Source organism: Ovis canadensis, chromosome 3 (genome assembly GCF_042477335.2).
Source record: "Ovis canadensis isolate MfBH-ARS-UI-01 breed Bighorn chromosome 3, ARS-UI_OviCan_v2, whole genome shotgun sequence".
Classification (NCBI taxonomy): Eukaryota; Metazoa; Chordata; class Mammalia; order Artiodactyla; family Bovidae; genus Ovis; species Ovis canadensis.
Genome location: NC_091247.1, coordinates 2345031 through 2365862, shown reverse-complemented (window position 1 = coordinate 2365862; position 20832 = coordinate 2345031). Strand labels below are relative to the sequence as shown.

Here is a 20832-nt window from a genome sequence, read left to right as displayed (position 1 = left end):
AGTGCTGGACCGCACGGCCGGGGAAAGACGTGACGTCCACGTCCCGTAAGTGAACTCAGCGACTTCATCTCTGATTAGTTCAAGACAGGGCACTACATCGAATCGGGACGGGAGGGAGGTGGGTGGATGCCTGTCGCGGAGCTGAGCACCCACAGCCACCAGCAGGACACGGGCAGGCGGCAGCTGGGCTGGGGGACAAGCTGTCGGCCAGGAGGCCGCGCCCGGGGGCCTGTTTCTGTGTGGTGACCACAACAGAAAACAAAGGGCCCTCGTGAGCAGCAGGGGCTCTGCGAGCCAGCCTGGCCCAACGAGCCTGAGGGCTGGAATGCTCGGGTCTTTCTGGCTCCGGGCACAGCGTGGCGTGTGGTGCAGGGCGGCGGGAAGGGCACGGTTTGGCGGACTCACCGGGTCTGCAGGAGAGCCTGAAACGAAAGCACACGGGGGTCAGAGGGCAAGGGGCCAGCACTGTGGACCAGGGGCTGTTGCCTCATGACAAGAGCCGCTGGGGGCACCCAGGTGCGCCAGGAGGGGCACATCAAGGCCCGTGGGCTCAGACAAGGATTATGGACACGCACGGCTGCTGACCGTGAAAAGCCCTGTTACTTCTAACGACAAACCCTGAGCTCTGGTTACAGGGGGCCCAAGGGAGAAGTCCCCATGCCAACAGGTTTCCTGCACGAACCAAGGCTGCTCCCAGGTGGCAGCTCCCCAGCCACTGGGCAGAACCCCGGCCCAGAGGGGAGAGAGCCCCAGCTGACCAGTGACGCCTGCCACGGGCCAGGGACAGGAGGCGGAGGAGGCGAGCTACTCTGTCAGCCCACCCGCCCTCGCACACGGGGCACGCCAGCTTGTCAGATGGAAGGCGAACATTCTAGAGATTCTTTCTGCCTGCCCTGGGGTGACCCTAGGGGAGGACACAGCACTGGGCTGGGCCCCAGCCATCCGACCAGCCAGGCGGCCAACTCCACCGCTGGACAAAGCAAGCGCCACAGCGGCTGACGTGTGGCTGAAGGGCCTTCAACACCACCTCACACTCACGATCGCAGCCTGCCTTGGGCAGATGCAGGAATCCGACCCTGAAGAGCAGAGGTTAGGGGCATCAGGCACCGGGCGGCCAGGCAGCTGGTGCCCCCAGGGGAGGCTTCCTGGGGAGAGGTGCCCTGGGAGGGGCCAGCATCTCCCTGGGACATCCTGGCCCCGGGGGCAGCAGAAGGCAAACCTGCCTGGCCCGGAGAGGAATGATAAGCACGTGGGAGGAAAGGAAGCAGCTTGGACTGTGCCGAGGAGAAAAAGCCAGGCGGGGCTGCGGCAGGGCAGAGACAAGAGAGGGGGTCATGCACCTGCCCTTGGAGGGACCACGACCTCTTAAAACAAAGCCCGGTGCCCACCAGGGCTCTCAGTCACGGAGAGGATGCTGACAACGTCAGCTTGCGAAAGACACACCATGGCCTCTCCGGTGAGGCCTCAGCTGTACATGTGTGTGCTAAGTCACTTCGGTCGTGTCCGACTCTGCGCAACCCCGTGGACTAGCCCGCCAGGCTCCTCTGTCCATGGGGTTTTCCAGGCAAGAATACTGGAGTAGGTTGCCTTGTCCTCCTCCTCCAGGGGATCTTCTTAACCCAGGGATCAAACCCGTGTCTCTTACGTCTCCTGCACTGGCAGGCAGATTCTTTACACTGGCGCCACCCGGGAAGTCCCCAGCTGTACATATGAAAAACACACAAACCTAAAAAGGATCGGAATGGGGGACTGCAAAAAAAGGAAGAGGCGTGTGACGGCCAACAGCGGCTGGTTTTGCCTGGTGTGATCACGAGTTGCTTTTATCCCCTTTACTTTCCTCCTCATTTTGTATGGAAAGTGGGTATTTGACAATCAGAGGGCAAGGAGAAACAGAAAAATTATTTAAAACTTAGAAAATGAGTCAGGGAATATGCCAAATACCACCTTTGATTATTTCTTAATACGCTCATAAGAGATAATTATTTTCTTCTTTATTCCGTTTCTTTTTTTTTTTTTTGCCCCTCTATTATTTCTGACAAATAAATACATTACTTTCAAGACCAGAAGAAAAAAAAAAAGTCAAAAGAAATGAACCGTCCGGTCTCTTGACGTGAAGGACACGCAGCCACCAGAGGGCGGTATCCACAGGCAAAACTGAAAAGCCTCCTCTGGGGCCAGGGGGGCCGGCGGCTTCCTCCAGCTGGGAGCAGAGCAGCAGAGCTGCTGGGCCTCCGCTGGGCCACAATGGGCGGCAGCGGGCTCAGTTGGGATGAGGGGGCCCAGGCTGACCTGTCGGGCCCTCCTCCCGGGTCAGGGCACTGGGCCAGCAGCCGCAGGAAGTGAAGACCTGACAGACACTCTCCAGCTCCGGGTGCTGGTGTTCTGGGTGATCAGCAGGCCTGGCAAGTCCTCCCGTCTACCGGGAGCGTGTCAGGCCTCTCTGAGCACAGTCCCCCAGGCGTGGATGGCAGCGTAGCCGCCCCGTCTCACAGGGCCGCGGGGTCAGCTGGGCCCACGTGAAGCACGGCGAGCGGTGCTGACACTCAGCACAGGCCCATGCCCGTGCTGTGCCACGGGCAGCCAGCCCTGACCGCGGCGGCTGCAATCTTTCGGAACCGTCTGAGGCTTCCGGCTGCCATCCAGCAGCTCTAGGCTGGGCACTCCCCCAGCTCATCCCCCAAACCAAGATGATTCAGAGGAGCCTCGGCCTTCCCATCTGACAAATGGGCTCGGGGCCAAGGGGAGCCTTGTGTAATAAATGCTGGGCATGCAGGGGACCCAGGGGCCGAGGTGTTCCTCTGTGAAGGGAAACCTCCACGAACTGCCAAGGACGTTCTGTGCCTTGGGCCGGGTAGGGGTCTAGGGTCTTAACTGCTGTGTGGCAGAGAAAAGGCTGAAGGCGCTGAAGGCAACGAAGAGGCAGAGAAAAGCCAGCGAGAGGGCGGTTAGGGGGAGGGCTTGGCTGTGGCGCCCCCGCCCGCTCTCAGGCTGGCTCTGTGTGCCCAGGGGCAGATGCCCTGACCCTGAGCCTCGGTTTGCTCATCCGGTCCCTGTCTTGTGGGGCCGCCACCGCAGGAAAGGAGAAGAGGGGCGGCTGTGAGGGATGGGCCGGCCCCCGGGGCTCGCGCCCCACAGGCGGGGCGGGGTCGGTACTCACTGATCTTGCAGGGAGGGGTCACTTCCAGACACTCCTTGTGCGCCCCGACGCCACACTTGGTGCAGAGGTAGCCCTGGTAGAAAGTACCCCTGTGGCAGGGGAGGGTGGGGGGCGAGGTGAGCCCTGGCCCGCCTGGCCTTCTGCCCCTCGAGAGCAGCCAGCCCAGAGCCTCCAGGACCCCCTCCTGAATGCACAGCCTGGTGCTGGCCCTCCCCTTGGACGATCGGCCTGGCTCTGCAGCTCCTGTGACGGGCCCCCTGGGACAACCGCCTCCCCTCCCCACTGGATCCCAAGCACCGAGGGCCGGCCGGGCCCACATAGACAGGCCGCTCCCCTGGCTCTTTGGGGCCCAGCGTAGCGCTGGCCTAGGGGAGCTGGGCTCTGAGAATGCAGGACGGGGCAGCCCCAAGCGCCCTCGGGGGCCGGGAGTGGGCAGGGCAGGGCCCTCACCTGAGGAACATACGGCAGGCTTTGCAGTTGGTGGTCTTATCGAACGTGTACATCTGGAAGCTGTGGTGGTTGGCGTTGGCCTTGTCAGGCTTGATGTTTGACCTGGCGGGAGGGAGAGCGAGCCCCACTGATGCGGGAGCCCCAGAATCGGCCGGGCTCAGGACGCAGCCAGGGGTCAGGGGGCCAGGATGCAGAGCCGGCGCTGCCAGAACTCCGGGGCCAACCCGGGGACCCTGACGCCCCGGGGAGAGTGGGGGTCCAAGTGGAGGCTTTCGAGAAGTTTCTGAGGGTGACAGCGAAGGGCTGTCTCTGGACAGGGCTTGGGTGTGGGCCAGGGCAACCCCTCGTCACGACTCAGCAAACCCGCTAAGGATGTCCCTGAGTGCGAGCCCGAGATGGAAAAATATAAATGAATCGCGAGCTCACAGTGGGTCCCCTCAAATGTCGCGGGGGCTGCACCCATGTCTGCGATTCACCAGAGCGAGTCCACCAGCAGACGCTCCAGGACAGGGTGGGGGGGCGGGGCAGGGGGCTCCAGGACAGGGTGGGGGGTGGGCAGGGGGCTCCAGGATAGGGCGGGGGTGGGTGCAGAGGGCTCCAGGACAGGGCAGGGGTAGGGGCAGAGGGCTCCAGGACAGGGCAGGGGTGGGGGCAGAGGGCTCCAGGACAGGGTGAAGGGTGGGCAGGGGGCTCCAGGACAGGGTGGGGGGTGGGCAGGGGGCTCCAGGACAGGGCGGGGGGTGGGCAGGGGGCTCCAGGACAGGGCGGGGGTGGGGGCAGAGGGCTCCAGGACAGGGTGGAGGGTGGGCAGGGGGCTCCAGGACAGGGCAGTGAGGGGGAGGGGGAGCATGGGGCTCCGGGACAGGGCAGTGGGGGTGGGGGGCAGGGGGCTCCAGGAAAGGGTGGGGGGTGGGCAGGGGACTCCAGGACAGGGCAGGGAGGAAGGCGGCTCCAGGACAGTGTGCAGGGGGGGAAGCGACTCCAGGACAGGGCGGAGGGGAGGCAGCATGTGACAGAGAGCAACTCAAGGCGCGAACGCAGGAGCCAGGGCATTTACCACGACGTTTTTGGATAAATACTTGAAGTTTTTCACAATAGAATACGGGTAGAAAATTACAGCCCCTGCAAGCCGCGGGGCTCACTGCCCAGCTGCCACCTCCTCTGACATGCCCCACGTGGGACCCTGTTTGAGCCTCCCAATAACCCCAGAACCAGCATCGCCCTTCCACCAGGAGGGGAGGCAAGTGCACCTGCCCGGAGGCCCCAGGCCCGGCCCCCCAGGGCTCAAGGTCTGATGTGGCTGGGGACCCCCGTGACCAGCTTTCTCTGTGGGACAACTGGGGCTCCTCCTGGATTTCACAGACAGACGGTTCTGGGGCTTTCCTCAAAGGTGACCATCCGCAGCCTGGAAGGCCCCAGGGACCCAGGTCACCATGAGCCCTTCCGGCATCACAGCCATGCCTGGCGACTCGCTGCCCAGCCAGACAGGTGTGGGAGGCTCAGCTCCGGGGGACAGGCTCTCTGGCTACTGGTGAATTAAGGATCAAGAATGCCACCTGGGGGAGGGGACTGGCTTCACCCAGGGCGACGGAGACAGGCTGAGCCTCCGGTCGCTTGAAGGACCTCTCGTCTGAGAAGCCCACGCGGGGCCGGCCTCCCGCACACCCTGCCGTGGCACACTCACATGGCCATCTCAAACTGCTCCATCCACTTCCTCTTCATGTCCTCTGTCTTGCAGAAAAACTGGAAGCCCTGCTTGCCTTGCAGGTGAATGAGATAGAAGCCATAGGACCACTGCGAGGAGACAGGAGCACGCTCGAAGCAGGCGCGGGCACGCGGGCACGCTCGCGCCGGGCTGCGCATGCGCTCGCGTCTGCACGCGCACGCTTCCGTGTACACGGCCTCTAGCGAGATGGCCCGGGGCCCCTCCAGGATGGCGGCCCACCCACCTCACTCCCTGAGTGTGATGCCAGAAAAGCTCACTGGTCTGAAGCAGAACAACAGAAAACAAACTAAAATTGGCAGAGGCGGCCATGCGCCACGGGAGCAAAGCCCGCCCAGCCCGCGGCCACCACCGGGCCGGCCCAGCACTCAGGGCCTCCGGAGGGAGCCAGGAAGAAGCGTTTGGAAAATATGAGCCCGTTTGTGTCAGAAAAGATAAACGGGGAGATGAAAAGAGGGCACGACGGAAAGAAGAGAAGATGGCAGAGAAGAGACAAAACCCCCCAGCTCTGAAAGCACCCTGCCCTCAACCTCCAGGGACCGGATTGCGGGGGCCGGGGTGGGGGGGTCAGTTCACATCCTCAACTGCAGATAGATCTCTGATCACCAACACGTGTCGTCTCATAAGCCAGAGGCCGAGGCGAGGCCGAGGAGAATGCCATGAGCTTGCCCGGCTCAGGCCCACCCGGAGCCCCCAGATCCACCCGGAGTCCTCAGACCCCACCCCTGGAGCCCCCAGGCCCCACTCCTGGCTCAGGGAAGAACTGTCAGCACCAGGCCCAGAGGCACGAAGGCGGTGAGCAGCAGGGCGCCAGGGGCTTACCATCTTCCCGTGAGACTAGGCAGCATGAGAAAAGGAAAGGAAAAGGGGAGATGAGGTCATCGAGGAGCCTGGCCCAGCCCCGCATCGGTGACCACAGCTCAGGACACAGCCCACACCAAGTGCCCCGGGACGGGGCAGCCAGGGCAAGGTCCTCCTCCCAGAGGGGAAGGTGACGAGCTGCACTCAGGGCGGGTAGTGGGCTGCAGCCTCAGCCCTGAGCCTGGGAGGAGCTACTGCTTTCTACCTGTAAGCGCGAGAGCCCAGGCTCTTCAGCACTTTGGTTCCCTGCACGCCCCCCCGCCAACCCAGCCCAGGGCTGCACCTGCTAGGTGCTCAGCAGAAACTTCGGCAGAGCAGCCCAGACAGGAGTCATGGCGCCATCCCCAGCAGTCACAGCCCCTCTCCCTCAGTCATGGCCCTGCCTTCATCAGTCATGGTCCCGCCTTCATCCCTTATGGCCCCTCCCTCATCAGTCATGGCCCCGCCTTCATCAGTCATGGCCCCTCCCCCAGCAGTCGTGGCCCCTCCCTCATCAGTCATGGCTCCTCCCTCATCAGTCATGGCCCCGCCTTCATCCCTTATGGCCCCTCCCCCAGCGGTCATGGCCCCGCCTTCATCAGTCATGGTCTCTGTTCATCAGTCAAGTCCCCCTTCTTCAGTCATGGCCCCTCCTTCACCCGTCATGGTCCCGCCTTCATCCCTCATGGCCCCGCCTCCATCAGTCATGGCCCCTCCCCCAGCAGTCATGGCCCTGCCTCCATCAGTCATGGCCCCTCCCCCAGCAGTCATGGCCCTGCCTCCATCAGTCATGGCCCTTCCCGTACTAGCCCACAGCCCCGTGTCTGGACATCAGAGTCTGACAAGCCACAGGAAGACCCAGGCAGCGCTTTCGTCCAAAGTGGGAGGGATGGGGAGGGGCAGCAGTGTCTCTTGCTGCAAGGGCACAGGGGCTGGAGCCAGGCTGCCGATGTTTAAGGCTGGACTCTACCAGAGGCCTCAGGCAGGGCCCCCACTCAGCATCCTCACTGGGGAGCTGGGATGTGGATTTGGGGCCCCCGCCCCAACCCCAGGAGAAGACTCAGACGAGAGGCCAGGGAGGTGCTGGGCCTGACAGAGCGGCTAGAGGCCGGCCCGCCCGCCAACCACCCTTTGTCTGGCCACCCCGCGACGCCTCCCTCAGTGGGGTCAGTGCCTGCCCCGGGCCCAGCCCCACCGGGGCCCACCTTCTTGACGTCCTTGTTGTTCATGGGGTCGTCGGTCATCTTGTGGAAGAGCAGCTCTATGATCTCCTTCAGCTCGTAGCTGTAGCCCCTCCTCTTGCAGACGATGACCACCTTGTCAAACAGGAACAAGTACCTGTCCGGCAGCACGGCCCGGGACCCGTCAGCTCAGCCAGCTGGGCTCTGGGGTCACGTGACAGCCACGGGCGCCTGGGTGGGCGGCAGGAGGGCTGTTCCCTCCCCGACCCTGGCTAACTCTGACCCCTCAGCCAGGCCGCAGCTGCCCAGAGACACCTCCTCCAGGAAGCCCACCTAGGCTCCTGACCGGAGGCCCGAGGTGCTTACGGGCTCCTCTGCCCCTTGCGCTGGCCTTCCTCGCAGCACTGGCCTCCGACGGTCACTCCCACTGACATGTGCATTGCCCACTGGACTTGGGAGCCCTGAGGGGGCAGGGCTCATATCTGCTGTGACCCCGGCCACGGTCCCAGGCCTGGGACATGGCAGGTGTGAGCGGAAGGCTGAACACACTAGGGCTGTGCCAGCTCACCGGGGGCTTTCCTGTGTCCCGCCCGGCACTCCTGACCGTCCGTTTGGCAGAGAACTCACACAGCCCCCCCTAGGAGCCTCCAGCTGGCCCCCAGCCCCATGCAATGCCAGCCACGGGCAGGGCAGCCACTGGCTGTCTCTCTCAGAGAAGGCAGGAAGCAACCCGAAGCTGAATTCACAGGAAAAGCTGTTTCCCCACCTGCAAGGGTGTGGGGTGCCCCTGGGGCGGGGCGTCTGACTCGGGGTGCGCCGGCCCGGGGCCCGCTCTGCTCACCTGTCTTGCTTGGTGTGGTTGACTATGGACCGGACCTTCAGCTCCCCATCGATCTTCGGTCTCCCGAATTCCTCCAGTTTCACTTGCTGGGAAAGAAAGGAGAAGGCCATGAGCCCGGGAGCCAGAGCACGTTCCCTACGTGGAGAGAAACGCAGGTGGGCACATGCTCGGGGCGGCCGCTTCCCACGGAAACCGAAGGCAGGGGCCGTGGGAGACCAGCCCTGCGGTTCCCGGCTGCTGCTGAGGACGGAGCGGGGAGGGGAGGGTGGGGAGGAACCAGGCCTGAAGCCCCTACTCTGGACTCCCCCCAGTTCTGCACAACAAAGGGCAATTGATGGGGGGCTCATGGTAACAGGCCACTGTTGTGTGGAGCCCGGGTGGAAACCTAATGGGGAAAGCCAGACGCCCGACCCGGAGAAACCGGATCAAAAAGAGAACAAACAGCGCTTATCAGAAGGAGGGCGGGCGGGGCGTGGGGGTCCTCCTGTGGCTTATTTGCCACAGGAAGAGCCTCCGAGTCAAAACCCTCTCTCTGGTTTGCAGGGATTTCAGTTTCGTTTTCCGCCTGGTTTGTCCCTCCGGCTCTGCTTTGATTCACAAGAGACCGCTCTGGACAGGTTGCCCTGTGCCCGTCCAGCCGACAGATAAAGGAGAGATGTTGCAAAGTGCTCTGGGGCCAGCTCGTCCAGTTATGATGGAGGCTTTCAGGATCTTCTTTCAGAGTTTTCTGTTTTCCAGAAGCTTCCAGAGCATGACTGAGCGTGCATCGTGGGGGCTTTCCTGGTGGCTCAGTGGTAAAGAATCCACCTGCTCATGCAGGAGACAAGGGTTCGATCCCTGGTCCGGGAAGATCCCACATGCTTCGGAGCCACTAAGCCCGTGTTCCACAACTACTGAGGCTGTGCTCAGAGCCCAGGAATTGCAGCTGCTGCAGTCCTCAGGCCCCAGGGCCCACGCCCCAAAGCAAGAGAAGCCACCCCAAAGAGAAAGCCCTGCGCCTGAGCTAGAGAGCAGCCCCCACTCGCCACAGCCAGAGAAAGCCTGTGCAGCAAACCAAGAGCCGGCACAGCCAAAAACAAAACATAAATACAATTTTAAAAGAAGAAAAAAGTGCAGCATCGGAGTCACACAGAGTGGGACCAACACCCTGATCAGTGACGCAGAGACCTCAGGTCTCATCTCCAAAGTGCGAGAAGACAGGCACTAACTAGTTCTACCTGCTCGGACGAGGTCCAAAGAAAACCACACACCTGCTCGTCCGCTGTTTAATTTTTGCTATTTAATGAGCAAGAACTGCTCATACGTGAAAACTTAAAAGTCGTTGCATGACGAAAGTAGTGCCCATCCATCTACCGAAAACATCTGACACTCAGAGGGGATGACGGACAGGCCAGGCCCCACCAGGCACTGGCACCACGGCCAACAGCCTGGCATGGTCGCCCTTAACCTGCTCTGCCCTCTGACAGGAGAGAAAAATTGGTCGAGTCATAACGCTGTCTGGCAACTTCTGTTTTCTTTGCTGGATGACACATCGTGGTTTTCACACCCCGTGTCTGCACGGGCAGTCCCGTCTGGGCTCTTCTGACTCTGGTGGGGTAGCCCGGGGATCTGCCCTAGACAGTGACTCCCCCAGACCCTGTAAGTTCAGGGACCAGGAGGTAAAAATGTGTGCAAACCAGTGGTTTGTGGCCAGGGTGATCCTGCACCCAGGGGCATCTGGCGACGTCTGGAGGTATGTGTGGTGGTCATCACTTGGGTCCCCAAAGCACAGGGTGCTACCGGCATCAAGTGGACAGAGACCAGGGGTGCAGCCCACCATCCCATGATACACAGGACAGACGCCCCTACCATGAGCAGCCGGCTCTAGGTGTCAGCAGTGCCGAGAGGAGGAACCCTGGCTAAACGTCCTGCAGGCCGCACGAGGCCGGCGCTTGCGGACATAGTGGGGGCGGGGGGATCACCGGCCTGCTTGCTGGGATGGCCTGTCTCCCCTCCCTGCAGGACAGCGTGCTTCACCCAGCGCCCGAAGCTGAGCCTCTGATGGACCCGGGGATCAGGTCCCGCGAGGCGTCACCCTGCTAGAGGCCAAGATAGGAGAATCCAGGGCAGCTCCCGGACAGGGTGACTAAACCCTCTCCACCATCCCTCCCAGGGACCGCAGACGGGGGTGGCCAGGGGGCCCGGACCAAGAGGAGCCACGGCACCCCGGAAGCCGCATCCCCCTCTTGGACCCAAGAGAGTCTTGGTCCAGGCCAGGCAGGGAGGGCGGGGCAGTCACGAGCATCCTTCCCCTCAGGCCCCGCCCCTCAGCCAGCGGCCACCTTCGCCACAGGGCACCTGGGCCAGCCAGGGTGCACAGCCCGGCAGTTCAAGTTCAGACTCAGCTCCAGAAGCTGCTCCCCTCTCTCGGTGGGCAGCACAGGGCAGGGCTGCACCTGCCTCCACGACCCCGACGGGCAGTGTGCGGTCACCCTTGCGCTTATTCAATGTCAAGATTGTGAGAGGAACGTTTAGAAATTATATCGACATCTACAGAGAGAGAGACGGCTGCAATTATCTCCACGCTCTGGGCAGTCAGCTCACTCACCAAGTTTTCTATAGAGCTCTGAAATTCGCTGATCTTCTTCAGGGTCTCTTTGTCCCGTTTAACTTCGTTTATGTACATGGCCAAGTCCTGGGGCACAACAGAGGTGGGGAGGGGGTTAGCAGGCCTGTGCCGGGTGCCGTCCCAGGGCCGGACGTGCGGAGCACCATCCTGTTTCCAGAGGAGACTGGGCCTCGAAGTGAGGTGGCGTGAGAAGCGTCACCCACTTGACAAGTGAGCGTGGAAAGGCGCAGCCCGTCGGCGGGCCGGGAAACCCCCCGTAGACCAGAGTGGCTCCTTTCTACCGTCACTCGGCCCCCTTCTCGGTCCGAGAGGAAGAGAGCAGCCAAGGAGACTTGGGCTGGCCCGCTCCCTGTGGAGCAAGGGCAGCCCTGGGCCGGGCCGTCCGCGCGCTGCAGCCTCCCAGCGGTCCCCAGGGGACACTGCCTGCCGCGCTCCAGCAGGCCGAGGGGGCAGGCACCTAGAGCCTGGGGCGGGCGGTGGGTGGGTGAGGGGCAAGAGTCGGCTTCGGGCTCGCCTCCAGTGCCCCCTGCCCGTCCTCACGAGGAAGCCCACCAGCAGGGCAGGTTCCGAGACCTGAAGGCAGGACAGTGAACCGTCCAGCCCCCGCGGCCCACGGCCTGGAGCAAGGCTCTCCAGGAGGACAGGCCGCTCAGAGGACCTCTTGACATAGACCACCCAGCTGCGGGGCGCGGAAGCCAGTGAAGGGCCGGGCCTCCCAGGAACATGGCTTTGTAAAGACGGAGAAGGCACACGGCACAGCCCGGTGACCGGGGCCAAGTTCAGCCCAAGCCAACGCACAGGTGAGAAAGGACGGAGCCCCCGCGGGAGCCTGCCCAGAAGGGCATCGGGCCAGGCACCGCGGGCAGCGGGAGCCACAGGCGGCGGGAGCCACGGCCGGCTCTGAGTGGGGAGGGACAGAGCCAGGCTCTCCTTTCAGGGCGGAGCTGCTCAGCAGCTTCCGTGGACGGAGCGGGCAGGGGAGGGGCAGCGTGGCTGGGGGTGGGGGCGAATTTCAGAAGCCGCTGCCACGGGGCTGGACAGAGGGAACCATGGGGCCAGGCAGCCCAGAACCAGTCCGCTGCCTGGGTTCTGCTGACGGCAGCAGTGGACAGTCGGAGAGGCAGGAGAGGAGGAGCGGAGCCCCGGGGAAGCCGCTGCGGGCCGGCGGGGAGGCTAGGGAAGAGAACCCCCTACACACACACACGGCCCCTCTGCCCTTGGGTCTCATCCACCATCCTGCCCCCTCCTGTGTCTCCTGCCACCCCAGGAAAATCTACATCTCCGGTCACAGAGGGCAGGTTGTTTGTTAGCCCAGGTCCGGTCCAAGTCGGCAGCCCGGCCCGGAAAGCCCTGTCTGCCCGGCCCCTCCCCTGCCTTGGTGACCCACCTGCATGGCCTCCAGCGCTTCTTTGAGCTGCTGCCTCTCCGGCCGGTCGGTGGAATGGCTTAGAAGTTCCTGGAGGGGCAGAGGGCACCGGTCACGCCCAGGGCTGGGCCTGCCCCCCACCCAGCGCCAGGTGTGCACAGGGAGCCAGCTCCCCACCCCCGGACAAGGCCCCCGCGCAGGCTCTGGTCTGACTGCCCAACTCCAGACCGATGGCAAGGCCACCCCCAGGGGACACATGGCTTTGAGGTGAGCTGTCCCCAACTCTCATGGATAAAGACAGGGACGTTAAGACAGCACACAGCCAGGAGCTGAGCAGAAGGGGGACCTGTGGACTCACTGAGGAGCCTCGCCCGCACCTCGCGGACACTGCCGTCCCCCCAGCAGCCTGTCTGTCCTGAAGGGCTTCCTGTTCTCATGACTCCAGGAAGGTCATGGACTGGGTTAAGAGTCCAGCCCCCGAAGCTCTTATTTCTGGCCTGAGGATGCTTTTCTGCCTCCCATTTTATTTTCTCTTACTAATCTGAATCGTAATGTTCCCGGTGTATTAACTGACAAATACTCGTAATACATATAAAATACTGCATAGCTCCTGATACTTATTTTACAGTTTTTTTTTGGCTTGCTCCTCTCGGCATGTGGGCTCTTAGTTCCCCGATCAGGGATCAAACCCCCAGGCCCCCTGCACTGGGAGTGAACAGTCTTAACCACCGGCCACCAGGGAAGTCCCTGTTGTACAGCTTCTAGACAGTAGGCGTGGGCGGTTTCCTCTGCTTGTTCGTCGGTCAGCCTGGCCCGTCTGTGGGCCCCACCGCACACCCTGGGCTCTGTGGGCCCTGACCCGCCCCGGCCCATCTCACCTTGAGGAGCAGGTGGTATTTGAGTACCCTCTGCATGGGGACCACCAGCAGGTCCTGCAGCTTGAACTTCCCGTCCTGGACCTTCAGGGTGCATTCCTGGGTATCGGGGGAGCAGCAAGTGGGTTTAGAGCATCCTGGCTCAGGGATGCCAGACCCCAGCACCCCCATCCCCCAGCTTGGGGAGGAGGGCAGACCCGAGCCCTGAACCACAGCCCGGGTGTCCAGTGTGTCTCTGGTCAGGCTCTCAGACACCCTCCCCACCCGGTATGTGCAGAAGGCAAGGGGCCTGCCGCGCCTCGCAGCCTCAGGGGTCTGCAGTGGCCACCTGGAGGTGGATTCTGAGCAACCCCTGGCCTGGGGTCTATCCGAGATGCTCAGGGGAGCCAGCTCACACTAAGGGGGACCACCTCAGGAATGAGGGCTCCCAGAGGCTGCCTGGATACACAGGGGCAGCCGGCCTCTCCAAGGGGCGTGTCACCTCCCAACACTGCGGGAGAAAGGGGACATGCCACCAGGATTCACCCTGGAAACCATCCAAGCAGCCAGATACAACCCGGGAAGCCCTGTCTCTGTGAACCGCCTGCTGCCCAAAGGTGGCAGGAGTCTGGAGAGGAGCTCAGGTCGGGGGCTCGAGGAGGTGAGACTCGCAGGGCTGGGAGACTCCATGGCTCCCAGCAAACGTCCATCACCTGGGGGCCCCTCAGGGTCCAAACAGACCAGGGTCAGGGGTCAGTCGTGGCCCCCCGCTAAGCCATATCTGGTCCTGGGGCCCTGCCACAGCTGCACCCAGAGGACCCAGGCTGGCCCGGGCCTGGATCAGTGCCCTCCCCTGTGCACTCTCGACCCCCAACAAAAGGCAAAGGAAAGACACTCATTGGCCAAAAGCATCTACAAACATGCCACATCACTGCCCCGTCCCCACCTTTCCAGGAAATGGGCAAGAGGCCAGGGATGGGCGGGCCCGGGCGGGAAGCCCCCAGTACCTCGACTTTCTGTCTGAAGTCCTCCTTGCTGGCCAGGAGCTGGTTCAGTGTGTTCTGGGCATGCTCCATGTGACTGCAGTACTCCCCGTAGATCAGGAGCCTGGGCGGTGGGCACACACACACAGGCACACAGAGAGACACAGAGACACACACACACAGACACACACAAAGACACACACAGAGAGTCACAGACACGCAGACACAGAGAGACACAGAGACACGCACACACAGACACACACAAAGACACACACACAGAGAGACACAGAGACACACACACAGAGACACAGAGACACACACACAGAGACACACACACACAGACACACACAAAGACACACACACAGAGAGACACAGAGACACACACACAGAGACACAGAGACACGTACAGAGAGACACAGACACACACACACAGACACACACAGAGAGTCACAGACACACACAGAGACACACACACACACAGACACACACAGAGAGTCACAGACACGCAGAGACACACAGAGACACACACAGAGAGACACAGAGACACACACACACAGAGACACAGAGACACGCACAGAAACACATGGAGACACACACACACACACACACACACACACTTGGTGTGAGTCGTTCTGCTTTCATGACAAGCCACAGGTCTCTCCGCGCGACAGCTCCTAGCGAGTTCTCTCCGTGAGGCTGTGTTCCCTCCCTTCCCTGCCCCGGAGGAGGGCTGCCAACCATGAGGGAAACAGGCACCCGCCTTCCCCAAACCTTTCTACTCTAATGATTTGCTATTAAGCCCAGAGTTTTCACTTGAAAGTTGATTAAGACCCATCATCTCCAGAAGCAATCAGGGGCTGGAGACCCAGAGATCTCCGTGCAAGCTGTACTGGTCCGTAAGGCAGGGCCGCCCCACATCGAGGGAAGGCTTCGTGGGCAGCAAACGCCCTGCCCACAGGCCAGCAGGCACTGCCCACGTTGCCGGGCACAGAGGCCCCCCTGCTCCTCAGCAGCCCCGACTCCCTCCCGGGCCCTGCAGACCTGCTCCTGAGCACCTGGAGCCCGGAGCCCCCAAGCGGCCAGCCTTGGGGCGCCCCCTTGCCTTCCGCCCTCCCCCGGCTCACTCAGCCCGAGGTTCTGGCGGTCAAAGTGTGTGGGCAGCAGGTCCCAGCCCTGCCCTCCTCACCACACGCCCCTCACATCGGCCAGTACAGCTGCAGCCTTCCTGGCCAGAAAACGTCTACTCGTCCATCAACACCCTGCCCCGCTTCCTGCTCTGTGTCCCCGCCCCTCCCCAGCCCCGTCCTCCAGCCTGGTGGGGTCCACAAAGGCGACTGGGCCCCCTGCCCGCCACCAGCTCTGAGTTCCAGGGGCGGGTCTCATTCCTCCCCGCGTGCCAGCATGCAGCCTGGAGTCCCCGCTGGCACGGCCCTTACACACTCGGCTGTGAGTAGCCATGTTCATCGGTAAACAGGTGACTAGTGGAATCTGAGCACGGCCACTTACAGCAAAGACCAAGGGACGTACCCACGCCTGCTCTCAGGTTCACTTACACGCGCATTCAGGCCCTGGGAAGTGATCAGACTCCCAAGGTCACCAGCAAGGGAGTGGCTGGGCCGGATCCCACAGCAAACCCAGAACCCACGTGGCTCCCAAGCCCAGTCTCCCCAGCCCGTGGGGAGGCCTCTTCTGAGTCCAACAGCCAGCACTCCAGGGCCACCACCCCCCCACCAACTGCAGAGCAGAGCTGTGGCTGCACACACACCCCGCCTGCGACCGCAGCTGGCCCCACTGAGGCGGGAGGGTTCTGCTCAGGGACTCAGCTGGCCGGCCGAGATGCTCTGTCCCGGGTGGGAAAGCGGTCCCCAAAGGCATGTCTGCCAGGGGCCTCAGGATGCGACCCTGGAAACAGGGCCTTTGCAGAGGTAATCACAGCCCACAGGGTTGTGGTCAGATCACACTGGACTAGAGTGGGCCCCACATCCGAGGACAAGGTCCTTATAAGAGACAAAAGGACCCGGAGACACAGAAAGAAGCCGAGTGAGCATGGAGAACAGACTGGGGGCTGCGGCCGTAAGCCAGCAACATCTGGGGCCCCCGGGCGCTGGGAGCAGCAGGGAGGCCCCTCCCCGCAGCCTCCAGAGAGGCAGGGCCCAGCGAGACCAGTTTTGGACACTGGCCTCCAGGCCTGAGAGAGAATTAGATTTCTGATGTGTTAAGCCTCCGAGTTTGCGGGAATTTGTAGCAACAGCCCCCGGGACACTCATGCTGACCCCTTGGCCCTCTGCCCACACCACGACGACGTCTGATCACCAGCCCCAGGCCAGGCTCCCTGGGCTGCGGAGTCTGGGGGCGGTTTGACTCTTCCTTGAAAATCCAGAGACACTGACAGGATGTTCTGAGTCTGTTGGAGGAAGTCGGTGAAGGAAGTGAAGTTGATGGGCCTTCATTCAATCCATAAAAATCTACTGCTGTTGAGTAAAAGTCTCTGAAACGGGGGAGCAGAGCATCTCGGCCGGCCAGCTGAGTCCCTGAAAGCAGAGCGACGCGGGCAGGGAGGGCTTCACGGCTCACGGTCTCTCGGGAGTGCCCGGGACACCCCGGGAAGGCGGCCTTCTCTAACCCGGCCTGACGCACCCTCGCCGGACATGGCTCAGGACATGACGTCCGTCACAGTGCAGAAGCGACCCAGAGGACTAGGCGCTCCTGTCAGGGAGGAAACGGACTGGTTTGTCTCTAACGTGGCTTCTTCCTCCCTAACATCTGTCCCCACTGACTGCGGCCAGAGTGCCAGGCCATCCTCTGAGCCAGCGCGGTCACCTTTCCGGCCCCGTCAGCAGCTCCATGTGGCTCTGCACCAGGGCTGTGTTATCTAGCCCGGAACGTTCAGTTGCAGCCCCGTAAAGGGAGGCACGCAGGCGTCTCCCAGAAGCACTGATGGCCCAGTTCCTTGCTGCGTCACTTCTGCCTCAGCACACACGACCCCAAACGCTCAGGGCACCGGGGCCAGGCCCGGGGGTGTAGGACACGCTGAATCCCCACACGCCCAAGCCCCACCCCCTCCCGCCCTCAGCTCCCCCATCTGGGAAGGAGATGCGGAGTCTCAGAAGTCTGGCCTTTCCAGCTGAGGGTCCAGGGCAGCCCTCCAGACAGGGCAGCCACGTGAACCCTGTGGGAGCTCTAGGTGGGTCGAGAGGGCTGTCCCCACGCAGGACCACCCAACCTTGGGCTTTGAGACGAGAGGTCCCCGGAGACCCTGCCCCCATGAATGGAGATCACAGTCAGGGCGCAGCACCATCCACCTGACACTGGAGCCTGCAGAAGCCACAGGGCACGGAGGCCCTCAGCCGCCCAGGACCCCTCTCCAGACGCTCACGGAAACCCCTGGGGTCCTGGGTAGGGGGGGCCTGCCTTTCTGAATGACACCCTCCTAGCAGCACTTGTGCAAAGCCCCACAGGGAGTCCCTTCTAGAAGCCAGGACTCCTGCCCTCCCACCGGGCCACCAGCTCAGAAGTCGGGCTCTGGGCCACCTCGGTCAGCCCCAGCAATAAATACAAACAGTCTGACTTTAATGTAAACCTTTCCTGAGAACCTGTCCCTCTGGGTGGGACACGTCTCTTTAGGCCCACGTGGTTAACAGGAGTATCTGCCTTGTCTAAGGAGCAACACCACATTAATGGGAGTATAACCTCCAGAAAGAGGGAGGCGATCGTCCTCTGCCACTCTGCACACCATGCTCGGAGGCCACCCCATTCTTCATCCGTGATGAGCTGCCAGGATCCTGTCCCTTGAGTTGCTCTAGTGGCTTTTCCTGCCCTCAGCTAAAAAATTCTGAATCCCTCTCTCAGCCTACCAGAACCTGGGATTGCTCCTGAGAAAGCTGCCTCTATACCCCATTCATTCCTGCTCCCCTGGCCTCTCCCAGTTTCCAGAACAGAGCTCCCGGCTCCCACCAGGGCCTTCCCTTCATCTTCTGCTGCCCACACGGCCTCAGGGTTGATCCTCTCTCACCCAGGTCCTCGGGGGCCCCCACCGTCGGCTCCAAGTCCCTTCCCCATGTCCCCCTCCCCCTGCTCTCGTGCAGCCCATAATAAGTCTTGTCTGTGGACTCATTCATTCCCAGGGAGAGCTGAGCCAGCTCTGTTCACCACGATGTCCTTGGCCCAGAGTCTGAATGCCACACACAGCGGGCACTCCATAGATGCTCAGGTGCTGCACACACTAGGCACTCCATTAATGCTCAGGGGCTGCACACAGCAGACACTCCATAAATGCTCAGGGGCTGCACATAGCAGGCACTCCATAAATGCTCGGGTGCTGCACAAAAATGTTTGTGGAGTCAGTAAGTCAGCAAACATCAGTGAACATCAGGGTCATCGCTGACTCAGAAATTGAAGGGAAGTGCCAGAAAAGGCGGATGCTGGGTGGGCGCAGCAATTTGGCCAATACACTCTGATGACACACAGCCAGCTCCTCCCACAAAGGGGCCCCAACAAAAGGACCCAGGTCCCCGAGGCCTTGCAGGGGGTGATGGTCCGCAGAGCTCTTAGTACCAGGATATGCTCGGCTCACTGCCTTTCTCCAAGGTGGAAACATCCGTCATGTCCTGAAGAAAGGAGGCCTGGGAGCGGGTCAGCCCGAGGTCGTGCGTGGATGTGGGTGCTGGGTCTTGCTCATGGGCTAACTGGACCGTGGGGGCCAGGCAGCCACGGCCTGGCACGGAGGATGAGGAGGGTCTCCGGGAGGGCACACCATTCATCCAGGGCACACACCTGCCCTTGAGCTGGGTTAATGGGCCCAGAGTCCCGCTTCATCCATAGCCGCCCCTGCTCAGCCGAGGCACGGCGCAAATGAGGCACTGCGCCCGCCATCTGGGCGAGGGTCAGGTCTGAAGCTCAAGTGCGCCAGCGGGGCACCGTGACGTGGGCTCATCTGGCACAGTGGGTTGCATCCAGGTGAGAGGAGAACCTTGCTGGGGGCAGAGGGTGGGCTAGAGAGCCGGCCTGACCCCCGGCCTCCATCTGCGCGTCCTCGCCCGGGCCAGCCAACAGGCCCACACCCTCTGGTCCCTGGAGGAACCCTGTCCGCTCCCCTCCCCTTGCACGCACGTTTACACGGGCACTGGGGCTCTCTCGCGGCTCCCAGAACCCCCAACTCTTGGCCCCTGAGAGAGCAGGTTCGAGGACCCTTGCCCGCTCAGGGGGGGCACAGCGCCTTGCCCGGAGCTGGATGCGCCTGGGGAGGCACCTTCAGGGGGTCCCAGGTGAAGGCGCCCTGCGGTGGCCATCTGGGCATGAGGGTTACGAGGGAGCTGAGAGTCACCTGGCGGACGACTCAGGGGAGCCTCCTGTAGATGAGGGTGACAAGAACCCAGGGTCCCCACCAGCCCCTGGGGGCCTCCTACAGCTCTCAGGACCCCTCCTCAGACCCCGGGAATCGGTATTTTTAACGAGCTCCCATGGCTTCAACGAGCAGCCAGGTCTAAGCACCATGAAGATAAAACTCTGTGGGCTCGTCCTCCAAAGATTCCATGATGGACAGAAAGCAAGGCCCCGTCCCCTGGTGGATCTCCTGGGGTTTCAGTGGCTAAAACCGCTGTCTCCCGGGGCCCCCGTAGGGCTGGCCTCTCGTGAGCCCCCTTCACATCACCACATCACCTGGCTTCGTCCTCGTCAGCATCTCGCCCTCGAGAGCCGGCGGCCGAGGTGTGAGGGACGGAAGCAGAGGCCCACATCTCTGCTGGGATGGCAGAAACATCCTGACAGCTGCCCTCTGCACTCAGCTAGAAGCTTCCAGAATCCCGATTCCACGCCCCCCCGCCCCCCCCCCCCGGCCAGGCTCCAGCAGGCCACCTCCGCACCCCCTCCGTCAGCTGGGGTGACAAAACAGAGGCTTAAAGCCAAGAATGAAACAGATTCAGAGGCCACACGATAGCAGTGTAAAGACCAAGCGCTGCACTGATTCCTGAAGCTGTCACTCTCCCCCGACAGCCTGGATCCCAGACCACGGCCGTCACGTCAGGCACGTAAGGGGCACAGGACTGCAGGTGATGCTGCTGGGCTGGAGGCCGGGGCCCTCTCTGCATCCAAACCCCGTCCAACCGCCTGGGCGGGACCCGGAGGAGAGAAGCCGCCTCGTGTCCTGACGAGAGCATCTACACCCCCTCAGCCCCATGGACACTTGCCCCGAGGCTGCGGACGCTCAGATGGGAGCCGGGCGCCACTGGAAGGCCCAGTGCTCCGTGCTTTTGGACCCAGAACAACGGTCTCCCCAAGTTCAGGGCCGAAGCTGGTTTACGCCAGGATGGCCACGCATCCGCGCCCACAGCTGCTGCCTGCACCCCGCCCGGCCTCCCGGGCTCGGCCCCTCCACACAGCCGGCTGCCGCTGCCTTCAGTGGCTGGGGACCAGGCCCGGCCTCTGGTCACCCGCACGGCACCGAGGGGCACAAGCGCCGTCCTTGCCCCTGAGCAACTGATAAAGAAGTCCTGGTATGGCGTTCTGGCAAGGAAGCAGGCGTGTGTCCTCCGCCCGGGGCACCCGGAGCCCCTGAAGCCCCTCCCTCAGGCCTGCAGGGGGGCTGGTTCCTACAGCAGCAGCTTCCAAGGCCATGCCCACCAGGCTCAGAGCCCAAATCCCCTGGCACCGGATCCCCGAGGGCCCACAGCACAGCGGGGAACCTGACGGCAAGAGGGTCCCTGTCCCTCCGGACCCCCAGGAACAGAGGCAAAGGGGCTGCTAGGGCCCCCGTGAGGCCCCTCCCGCCCAGACTGGGAGGGCAGGGAGGGCAGTTTCCTCAGTTTACAAGTGAGGACAGGGCGGAACCGGA

At 62.4% G+C, this 20832-nt stretch overlaps 1 protein-coding gene across 6 annotated transcripts in view; it reads right to left on the bottom strand.

The window, feature by feature from the left end:
* VAV2 (vav guanine nucleotide exchange factor 2) overlaps nt 1–20832 on the bottom strand; it is a 178220-nt gene that overhangs the window by 16042 nt on the left and 141346 nt on the right. For all 6 annotated transcript variants that reach the window (XM_069579840.1, XM_069579836.1, XM_069579837.1 and 3 more), the window contains exons 9-18: nt 14028–14127; nt 13045–13140; nt 12188–12256; nt 10780–10866; nt 8193–8278; nt 7376–7508; nt 5292–5401; nt 3608–3709; nt 3158–3246; nt 406–422 (exon numbers count right to left, since the gene is read on the bottom strand). In XM_069579840.1, coding sequence (XP_069435941.1) covers nt 406–422; nt 3158–3246; nt 3608–3709; nt 5292–5401; nt 7376–7508; nt 8193–8278; nt 10780–10866; nt 12188–12256; nt 13045–13140; nt 14028–14127 — 889 coding nt within the window. The remainder of the gene's footprint in view (nt 1–405; nt 423–3157; nt 3247–3607; nt 3710–5291; nt 5402–7375; nt 7509–8192; nt 8279–10779; nt 10867–12187; nt 12257–13044; nt 13141–14027; nt 14128–20832) is intronic.